This window comes from Epinephelus moara, chromosome 5, assembly GCF_006386435.1.
Source record: "Epinephelus moara isolate mb chromosome 5, YSFRI_EMoa_1.0, whole genome shotgun sequence".
Lineage (NCBI taxonomy): Eukaryota > Metazoa > Chordata > Actinopteri > Perciformes > Serranidae > Epinephelus > Epinephelus moara.
Window position 1 is genome coordinate 34,888,659 of NC_065510.1, and position 11,694 is coordinate 34,900,352.

An 11,694-nucleotide genomic window follows, 5' to 3' on the forward strand; every position below is an offset into this window, starting at 1 on the left:
ACAGAAATATACGGCCCGTGCCGCACTCTAACACACACACACACACACACACACACACACACACACACACACACACACACACACACACACACATGGAAAACCGGACATTATCATCAGTTTATAAAAACCCCCCGGACGGGACGTGAAAAGTGGACATGTCAGGGCAAAAGAGGACGTTTGTTCAGCCTAAATTAGTGTATCCAACATTGAGCATAAATGGGGCTCTACTCTGGCACCATAGGTGATGCTCAAGAAACCAGCAGTTTATCATATTTGTTCCTTGGATCTTCACATCCTGACTACTGTACTACACAGTGACTAATCCTTCAGTCCACACATGGCTAGTGTGTGCTACACACACAAACGGCCATATCTTCCTCTCCTGTGCGAGATTCTTTAATCATTAAGTTTTAGTAATCTGTCTATATGTCTCTTTACAGTACTGACAGGATCAGGCACAAAGGTGCTGACCATCCACCTTCATATTGACTGCAGCAGTTCTCAATGATCCGCACCCTCGAGTCTGTAATGTAGAGCAGGCGGAGCCCTGTCTTTCCTCAGTCTCACACTAATACATCTCAGGTGCCTTGCCAATCTAATTGGCACCAAATTCAGCTTCATTTCCATCAAGCTGCTCAGTTAGCCCACGTAGTGAGAAGTGCAAACTCAGCAGAGACGAGGGGATGCAAAAACCTGTATTGAATTAACTTAAGGTTTGTGTGCTGGTGTGTGAGCGGTGCGAGTGAAATTTCTGCTTTGTGCAGAATTGAAGGACAGAGCAAGATCCAAAACAAAGGGATGGCATTTATCAGGGAGCCTTCCAACAAAAAAAAAAAAAAAAAATCCAATGCAAAGAGCCATTATTTGCATATTTGAATAACACAAGTCCCCGCCCCAAACTCCACAGATGCCAACTCAGCACTTTGCTTGCTGTTCTGTCATGTCCTCCTGCTTCTCCCCTGCAGGCTTTTGTACTCACATTCTCTTATTGGTTCATCCGCCCGCACAGTGACAGCCATGAGATATGTCACAGAAAAGGGAGATTATAAGTGAATGATTTCCTTATCATTATGACCTGCAGGCCACAACACAACACTATCACATTAATATAAAGAGCACAAAAACAGATTAGAATTCAGTGTAGTTCAGGTTTTATCTATGTAATTATGTGGCTTACCGAGTTAAATCAATAGAAGCTGCTTTTGTCTGTTTGTTCTGGTTTATTTTCATTCTCAGCCATCGCCTGGGGGCCACAGTATGTTTGTGAATCTCTGTGTGCTCTGATCATACATCTCTAGTGAATACAGTCCAGCCACCTGATTGTAGTACTGACTGTAAACTACAAATCAGGGTGTATGTTATATACAGTAACACAACCCTGGACCAAATCATCCCCTCAGTGGCCAATTACAGCTACCTTCTGCTTCCTCCTCAGCCAACTACAACTCTCAGATATGGCCATGAGAGCAATGTATCACACACACACACACACACACACACACACACACACACACACACACACACACACACACACACCATTGTAGTTTGAGTTGTAGAACTGTGGAGGTGGATGGACTCTGGGCACTTTTTGTTCAGTTTTGTACTAGCGTTACCCAAACTAAAAGCAAAGACATTTTTCTAAATCTGTGTTTGGACTCAACTTCCACAAAGCAGCCTCTTTGGGGCAATTGTTGTTTTTGTGCCTGGTTTTCCATTCGTCTCGGTCGGCTTGCTTGTCCAGATTGTCAGAGCATTTGTCTGTATTTTTATTTATGTGGCTGTATCTTTGCGTGTCTTTGTGAGCACTCTTGCACAATATTAGGGACATGGGGAAACAAAAGAAGAAATGCAGTGCCCACAAAAATGGACAATACTGGGAACAAGTGAGAGAAAGTAGGCAGAGAAAAATACTATTTTTAAAACTACAGAGGAGTGCTGTAAGAGACAGAAATAATATGGTGGGAAATCAGACCTGAAATAGGACTGTAGTGGGAAGCTTTGAAGTTACACCACAAGTGTCGGAAGTCTTGATGGAATTATTTACCCAATACAATATAACACTGTTTATCTGTCAGTGTGTCTCTTTACGTCCATCACACCAGCAGACAATACTCCAACTTGGAACCAAAATAAATCAAATAAATCATCTGTGTGCAAATACTGTTTGTTGATTTGCATCTGAGGTATATTTTGTGTGAAATGTTGATTGTGAGCCACTCAGGATGTCATCACTATGGCTCCGTCCTTTCTTGTCTGTGTACTGACAAAACCCGATGATTGCATTTGCTTGATGTGAATATACACAAAGTTAATGTGCGGGAGTACAGACAAACAACATCAAAACAGCAGATTTCTGTTATTTTGAGAGTACTCTAATTGTTTAATTCGTTCACAAAGTTTTTACCCCCTGTGTATGTATTGTGCCAAGAAAATCAATACTCATGCTTTTCAAATCCCTGTGTAATTGTGTGTATAGTTGTGTGCATAGCATTGCAGCAAGGCAGGAAATATGGTGGTTAATTATGTATTTGAACCATATAACATAACAAAAGACTATCTACTGGATCAATATGCCATTTATACTAAAAAAAGTAAGCAGCATCTGTTTTCCTTGAATTATCACGTATCACATTATCTCATCAATAACATGTTAGCTGTAAGGGTTTCTCAACATTATGATGAGCCAAAGATCAATAAAGACGCCACAGATTTGTGGCAGCCCAGTCGCTAAAAGAAAATGGCATTGCATTGTACGGTCCTGCACATCACTGATATGTTAAATTTGTAAGTTTCACATCAGTGTTTCCAAAGTGACGTAGTATATGGGCTGACTTTGTCATCAGAGGACGGAGGAGATTGTGGATGGCGTGACACCTATGCCAGACACCTGCCAAGCTGTAGACCACTGTCTGACACCAACAAACAACAAAACTGGTTGTTTTTTTAGCCATTTCTATGTTTTCAGTAGCTTTCTAGTAACCAAACATGAATGTTTTTTTGCAACCAGTCGCTGTTTTTTCATCAGGCAAAGTGTCCCAAAAAGAAGTTGGTCTTTACCAAGACATCAGTGGCTTTTCTAGCTGTAATTTGTACCAAAAACATATTTTAAAAGATCATACATAATCTTTTCCTGAGCATAACCACAGTTTGCTTCATATTCATGTATTTGTGATGGCCTACTAACATCTGCTGCCATGTATTGATTTTCTATTTTTGGAGCTGGACCATTCAGTAGGAGTGCTGTTGAAATATAAAAATACTGTCAGGAGCAGTGAAAGTAAAACTTAACAGTTCATTGTGCTGGGTCTTAAAGTTTACATTTATCTGCCTCTGCAGTGAAAGCACCACTCATCCATTGATCTGATCAGTTCTGATTGGATTAACTGATCAATGATCCATCCCATGACTCAAACTCCACAAACTGCTGCTAAGAAAAAGAGAACTCACCAATAATTCCTTCTGAGATGCATTCATGGACCCGCAAGAAAGCCCCCGAATTTAGAGAGGGAACACAGAATAATAGCTACAAAGGGACACACACACACACACACACACACACACACACACACACACACACACACACACACACACACACACACTAGAAAATAAACAGAGAGTTTGCTGATTCCCCCTCGCCCCAGTCGTCAACTACAACCACACATAGATTTTAATTCTGTGGGAAACCCTGCATAATCAAATGGCTTTTGTGCCTAAACTCAACCACACATTATGTACAGCATTGTGGAAACTTAAAGAAATATAAAGTTTCAATGTATCCACTATATTGTAACGTACAAATGTGGTAGCCAACATTTTCTCTGGTGATTGGGTTGTTTGTGGAGAGCATGAGAGACATAAGGGAAGAGAACACAGTATTATTATTTCTAGTCAGACAGCCAAACTGCATTACCACCTTAGTTCAACCGTAACTTTCTTTTTTTGTCTTACTGGCGGCAGGGACCGAGGGAAATGAAAGGTGTGGGAACAAAAAAATTGACACACCAACAAAAAACGATTGGACACACTGCATAACCCTTCTGTGTTCCATTTTACTGCAGCAAACCATGTGGAAAGATTGACATCGGGAGGCAAAGTTGATGTGCTATTTCTCACACCAGTGTTTTTTAACGACTGAGTCAGGATCCAAATGCAGTTTGAAGAAAGATTAGACTCTTTCCTCAAGTAATCCAAAGCTAAGAGCTATTTTTCCTTCCAAAGCCATTCCATGTGGGCAAGGTGGACCAAATAATTCTTCATGCTGGTATGTTAGATTACACTTCACAGTCGCCTGAAACACATCGTGGCCCCAGTTGGGAAAAAGACCAATTTTAAAATGCGGGTCCCGAGACACTACAGTGACACGCACGCTGTAAAAACCATCCTGCCATCCATTTCCAGTGTGACGACTAAGCTCAGCCTTGTGGATGTCCCTGTCATCTCTAAACTCATTTTTTAAGAACAAGATTCCTCTTGATTTTCATACTCTCTCTTGCTCCGTGCAAGAAGTGTCATATGTCTACAAAATGACTGCCAAAGGCTGGGGGTCAATACAGTACTTCTTGTATGATTTGTGAGAGTTGTCGCAGGCAGTGCACAGTGCAAAAGAGTGCAGCAGGGTCTCTGCAGACATCATTATATTGATCTATACTCTATGCCTATGTCATTGCAGTGATCAATGGTGGCAGAAAGACAAAGACTTCTGGCCCAATCAAGGCTGAACAAAGACGTCGCCCATCTGTAGCGCGATTCAGTTGTCTTCTCAAACTCATACCTATTCATAATTCTGCTATTCAACATTAGCCATCCATCTTCACGGGAGCCTGACAACCTGTGTGATTTATTCAGTCTCGGCCATGAAGTAGCTAGACTGGACAGAACAAGCCTGAGGGATCTCTCCCAACAGGGCTGATTTACATTCATCCACCCGTTTGTGTGTGTGTGTTGGCTCTATTGCTGTATCCGTCAGCAGAAACATGCAAGCGTGCTGACGCTGGGGATAAAAGACACACACCAACGCAGTCACGTTGACAGGAAACTGTGGAGTGCGTCAATACCGGATCAATACAGCAACAAATAAATCAACAGGACCTTAGGGCCCTCATTCAGTACATAATCTTAAGTGGGAATGCGTGTAGTTAGAGCACAGTGCTCTCTTAAACACCTTGAATACAATATGTAGGAGTACAAGAACACATTGGTTACAGGAGGATTGTAAAAAGTCATTGGTTTGTTGTCACAGCTGTCATCAGGTTCATTCTGTGGCAGACATGTTGTATCCCTCCTAACAAACATGCTTAAAGGACAACTCACCCCAGAATAAAAAGATAGATATTGTTTCTCTCTTTCTCTCTGTAGTGCCATTTATCAGTTTTGATTGTTTTACTGTAAGTTACAGAGTGTTGGAGATATCGGCCGTAGAGATGTCTGCCTTCTCTCCAATATATGGAACTAGATGGCACTCAGCAAGAAGAAAAAAAAAAAACAAAACTGAAAAACTCAACATCAATGTCTTATCCCAGAGATCATGACCCCGTAACTCAAGATAATCCACAGACCTTGTTTTGAGCAGTTTCATGTACAACCTATTTTCTTTCTACAGAAACACACCCACCAACCATATCACTGTGCAGAAGGAAGCGTGCATCTACTCATGCATGACAGGACCATGCTTGTGAGAGCAGTAGATGCAAATATTTTATGGCACCCTCCTTGGCTGAACTGTCACGTCAGCTAGCTTAGTGGTCCTAGATGAGCTAACAGTAGATGCATGATTCCTTCCGTGCAGTGGTATGATTGGTTGGTATAGTTCAGCGGAAACAAACTAGTTCCTGCATTAAAAACAGCTCACCTCAATGTCTGTTAATTATTCTGAATAATCAACTTGCTATGATCGGGTCATGATTTCTTGAAAGAGATATTACTGTTGAGTCTTTCAGATGTATTTTATTTATTTATTTTTGGCGCTTTGAGCACCACAAGCCGAGTGCCATTTAGTTCCATTATATTCAGAAAAGGCAGACATCTCCACGGCCTATATCTCCAACACTCAGCAACTCACACCAAAACAATTAAGACTGAGAAATACCACTACAAGAAAGACAAAAAATACATATTTTTGATTTTGTTGTGAACTGTGCCTTTAAATACAACTGTGACAAGATGACATGAAAATAATTCATATAGTAAATAACACAGGTAGATGTTCCTTCTCTGGTTCAAGCAATCAAGCTGTTAAGCCTATCAATCAATAAATTCCCTTTTCAAAGCAAACATGTCACAAAAAATGTCACCTACTGGCTTCTCTTCATACCAGTTACAATTCACAGGCAAACACTGAATGAGAAGTGAGGTTAACATAGGCCCCATCATCACCTGCTCAAAACCAATTACCAATAACAAGTCAAATTTGGTAGCCTTAGGATAGGGCTGGGCAATGTGGAGAAAATCAAATATCACGATATTTTCGACCAAAGGGTTGACTACTGGTGCTTTCACAAAGAGAACTGCCTGGTAAGTTCAGAAAAGTACATCACTTTACTGTAATGCAGCCTTTAAAACAAGGAAAAGACAGCACTAACGACATGACAATATCCAAAAGACAATATCTAATCTCATGTCATGAGCAATATCCAAATATTGTTGAGCCCTACTTTAAGATACAGTAACTCACCCTTGCAGCTCCTTGACAGACATGGAGATCTTGAGGTTATGTCCCAGAACGTGGAGAGCAGTGAGGATGTCAGCCCACTGGACCATCTCTCCCAGAGGACCCCCCTTCAGCACTTTGGGGCTGAAAACGTCTCCAGACTCCTCTGTTAGGAAGCCCACATGGACCAGGATCTGAAGGAGGGTAGGTACACAGAGCAGCAGAAAGTTAAAATAAGAGTCTGTGGAGAAGCTAAACACCAAAATCTCCATTTGAGAGGAATATTGACTGTAAGAATACAAAGCTTGTTGAGGCTTCAGATTCTGTTATCATCTACATCAGTCACTAACTCACATGACTTAAGAGGTTTTAAGGGTCTTAATTTTATAATTTTGGCTATCATTTCTATAGGTTATGAAAACATCGCACTCACCGAGATAATCAGTGAGATCTAGGAACATGGTGACATCACTACACTAATGTCCTATGGGACAAAAAACATTAGCAACCAGATTATCTAAACAACTTTCTTTAAAAGTGCACCTGAAATTTAACATCAACTGAGGCATGTGTGGTAAGTAAGTAAAGGTTGAATCAAGAAGTTGGTCTATAAACTGCAATGGATGTTTACAACTGATGCTAGGTAACATTTTTACCATGCCTTTATTTTTAATTCCAAATAAATTTAGCTAATCTTATCTTAGCTTCACTTAAAATTCATCTCACTGCTTGTGTTTCTTGCTTGGCCTGACTCGTCGTGGGTAATGTCACAGTATTCACAAATCTCAGCAATAAACTTTGTGAGTACAATGTTATAATTAACAATAAACCAGAATGATCCCTCAATGTAGTTAAGTTCTGCAGACAGTTAGGAAAAAAAGCATGAATACGTTTCTGAGTAACTTCATCTTCATTTTCTAAACCATCTACTAACATTAACAAAACTTATCTTTTAAAACAATATACTTTACTAAATATTAATAATGTTCGGCTGCTAAGTGGGATTTGTTATCTGTGTAACCTCGGTTTTAGTCATAGAAAACTTTATTTCCATTTGCAATTTGATATTTGGCAATATGGCTGTGTTCTGGGACCTCTCTGCCCTTCCACGTGACTACATGAAAACTGACGGCAGACAGAGCACACCTCTCTGCCCTTCCATGCGCCTACATGGAAGCCTAAGGCAGTGAGAGCAGCAGCAAAGACCCCCTGTTAATAAGCCTAAAAACATCCAGCCATTCTTTATTATGTACCATAATGCACATCTTCAACATAATTTAGAGACAACATGATTTTGTGGTGGTGCTGTAAACTTAGATGCACATAATGCACAATGTCATCAAGTACATTTAATTAAATCTGATTAATATTATATCATTTATATATGTGTGCGTACTGTACTGTATAAAGTTAAGCTCCCTGAAAGTTAAGCTCCTGCGGTGCAAACTGTTTTAATGAGTTTGAGGATTAGAATCATTAGAATTTCAGACTCTTCCAAAAGAAAATTATGGAAACTGAAAAGTAATTCTTTGAAATCCCCGATGAATTATCCCCTCATGCTCCAACGGAACTGCATGCACATGTAGAAATCCATCATTATGGACAACTCATTTCATATGCACCGTATGCCTATACAGATAACCGCTGCAACTAATTCCCAGGCACCCGATAGGAAAATCCCTTTTGTTTAAGAGCATCATGTAACACATGTGAGGGAATTATCACAGTTTATATGTTGCGCTGTTATACAACTTTGCACTTGCAGGTCACAGTCCCGTCATGCATGTCCACCTAGCTACTGCATAATTAGTGCAACCCACCGAGAAATGAGCAACACGTTGCCTTTCACAGTGGATTAGACACAACCATGTCCGAACGCTGCTCTGCTGAGTAATCCTGATTAGCTAACACAGCATGAACACCTCCATGCAACATACATAATGAGCTTAAGGCCAACTATGTGGAGTTTGCCAGAAAGTTTTGGACGGCGATTACCTACTATGTCTATCCCTCTGCTCGTATGTAAGTGCACGTGTGTCCTGTGTTTGTACCGTCACAGCTTTGAAATGTCGAGGTAATGATTAAAAGCTTCCAAGAGCTTTTGAAAAGCGTGCCGCAGTGCACTCTCTTATTACTCTCTTCTCCTCTCCATCATGCCACATTAGCCACAATGCACTAATGTTTGAAGGTTACTGTAGGAGCCAACACAGACACCAGCCCATAAACAAACAAGCACACACATGCTGCTCAGACACATCACACATTTTACGATCCTGGAGGCGATTCTGAACAGAACTGGATATCTGATATAAATATGTATATAGTGATGCAGGGTTATTTTGTATTATAGCTGTATGCATTCAGGACAACTGCTGAAGTCATTCCACTAAAGTTAACATGTACAAAATGTGTGTAAAACATTGGACAATGGTGTGTATGTGGCAGAGTCAAGCTCCAGTGAGACTCCAGCTGGCGTGAAAAATCCCCTGATTTAATAAGCCTGCTCTATTAACTTCTGCTTCATAAAAAAAGATAAGTGAAATTTAATTACAGTTTGGGTGGCAGATGGCAAGAGTGAGAATTCATGGCGCCAATACTATTCACTCTCTTGGCTTGGTGGTGGTGCGACAGTGGTGCTGGTGAGAGTGTATCACACAAACACTGGCAACCATGCAAAAATGGAGACAGAAGGAGGCGAATTTCACAAACTGGCAGCGGCACAGTAACACTGCTAAATAAATATAAGAAATATCACACAGTGGCAGCAGAGCCGAATAACTGTGGATTGCATTCTATAAAGCTGGCATCCACACACAAATGAAAAGTTAACAGGGAGAGAGGTAAGGGTGCTTTATAAAACCTGGCAACTTGCACCAGTGATCTAGACGGCCGAGGAGGGATTTCACTCTCTCTGTAATAGCCAGTGTTTATCTCCATTTGCGAATGTTAATTCCTCTGTATTGGAACCGAATTAAAGTGGAGTTCAATGACACATATCACAGCGGTGCTGGAGAAGTAACCTTTATATCACAGGATAGGAATCAATAGCTAGAAGGGAGAAGAGAGAGGTACTAGTGTGGGTGGGTTTGTGCTGTGTTTTACCGCGCAGATCACCGGCACACACACTTTCGCCGCCAACACAATCTTGCATATTTGCTCACACACTCACTTGAAAATGAAGATGAATGGGTGGGGAAAGCCACACAATGGGAAGTCGACAACAGAGGGAGTCACTCTTGAGCTAAAGCTGTACTTCCTCATAAACTCCTGTATCACGGCCAGCTGCCTCCCTCAGGAATCTGATCACACACCAGAGAGACTGGAGCTCTTTATACAGTGGACTTATGGCACTCCCAGATGGTGTGTGTCTGAGTGTGTCTGCTGATGGATTTTGGATTTTGTTTGTTTTGGTTTGTTTGCCTGCATTTGTTTCACATTGACATACATCAGTGAACTCGGTGTGCGCGTGTGGATGCTTGTGTGTGTTCGGCGTGGATGCTCGGGGGATTCTCAAAAGGATCTGAAGCTACTCTCTACTGTTAGCGTCCCGTGGGGATTGAGCACAAAGACCTGCCAAACCCACTGAGACAGACAGAGAGGCACGATAAGTAAGCTCTCATGCTCAAGTCTCTCGCCCACCTCAACAACACCCGTCTGCTGGCGCTTCTGTTCACGCGCCACCCCTCTCGCAAAACTTTTTATGCCACAAATTAGGGTCTTTTTACAACATCATCCGTGTTCACAGTGTGTTTTTGTGATGATACAGCTTGGATAAGCTGTGGAAAAGGAAATCTATTGTCTTTCACGTGCTGATGTTACGATTGTTTCATGTAATATGAGGTAAAATCCTTGGAAAGTCCTTGGTGCGTACACATGAGAGCAGAAGACTTGAAGTGGCTCTCGAGTATGTGGTACCACTCCATTGCTCTGCTCCACTCATCACTAACTGGCTAACGACAGAGGAATGCTAATGCTTGTCTCAGCATCTGTTAGCGCAACACTTTGCACAAATGCATGTGTGTGACCCTGTTCGCTCATGCACTGTGGCCCTCATGAAGGTCGCAGCTGTCCGATGGAAGGCCACGGGTGGCGACACAAGCTGGCACTGCCAACCATCACTACTCTACCCTTAATTTCACCTTCTCCGTCATCCTCTTTTTACGCCTCTACAGACTCTCCCCTCTTTATTTCTCCTCACGTCTTTCCTCCTTGTTGTCACATTCCTCCAACCTGCTTCCTCCCCCCTCCTCTTTCCTCCTCACTTTTACTCCCCCCCCCCCCCCCCCCCCTCACTCCCCAATTCACCTTCCATATCCCATTAGTCTCCTACTCTGTCTGCACTTCATCAGTCAGAGGTCAATTAACTCTCAAGAGGGCAGACACAGGGAGAAGGGAAATTAACAGTTTGGCATATGCTGACAAACACACTGAATGTGCATGCTCGGCGCACACCAAGTAGACATGCAGATGCACACAAAGTGTCTTGCTGAGACACTTAAACTCCAGACAGGCAGGGACTGTGCTGTAGCAGGTTAACAGGATAAGGTCAGCGTCCTTGGATCTGTACTATCATCTCTTTAAAAGCCTCTCCATTATGCTATGGCTTAGCTGAATATGTCTAGAAAAAAGAGAACAGCAATTTGTTACACAGAAAGTATTCCATCAGCTACGTTATAATGGCTGAATGGGTTGACCCAAGCATTTGGTTGAGTTTGATAACGACACTAAAAAAAAAAGAAAAAAAAAGGGGTGAGCTCTTTCAAATGCATAACTACTTTGAAAGTGAAGTGCAGCAAAAGGTTGATTGTATTCTTTCTGAGCTCCACAATCACTGAGGAAACTGGCAGATTAATCACAAAATAAAAGACATTTCCTCGAATATTTAACGCGGGCCTCCACTTCATCACCGCGGCACCCTGCATACAAAGCCTCTCCAACATCTACCTCTCAAATATATTTGACTGAATGACTTGACTTAAGAATTAAATTTCCCAAAGTCTCAACAGTCGCACACACACACACACACACACACACACACACACACACAC

The 11,694-nt window shown here is 41.7% G+C and overlaps 2 protein-coding genes across 2 annotated transcripts in view; one reads left to right on the forward strand and one right to left on the reverse strand.

Annotated features, from left to right (window-relative positions):
* The window catches only part of LOC126389773 (myosin-10), a 667,776-nt gene extending 656,850 nt beyond the window's left edge, over positions 1 to 10,926 (forward strand). Inside the window, exon 45 of the mRNA XM_050043641.1 lies at positions 10,914 to 10,926. The gene's annotated coding sequence lies outside the window, so the exon portion shown is untranslated. The remainder of the gene's footprint in view (positions 1 to 10,913) is intronic.
* LOC126389793 (alpha-1,6-mannosylglycoprotein 6-beta-N-acetylglucosaminyltransferase B-like) overlaps positions 1 to 11,694 on the reverse strand; it is a 157,916-nt gene that overhangs the window by 65,167 nt on the left and 81,055 nt on the right. The window contains exon 8 of the mRNA XM_050043670.1: positions 6,671 to 6,840. Coding sequence (XP_049899627.1) covers positions 6,671 to 6,840 — 170 coding nt within the window. The remainder of the gene's footprint in view (positions 1 to 6,670; positions 6,841 to 11,694) is intronic.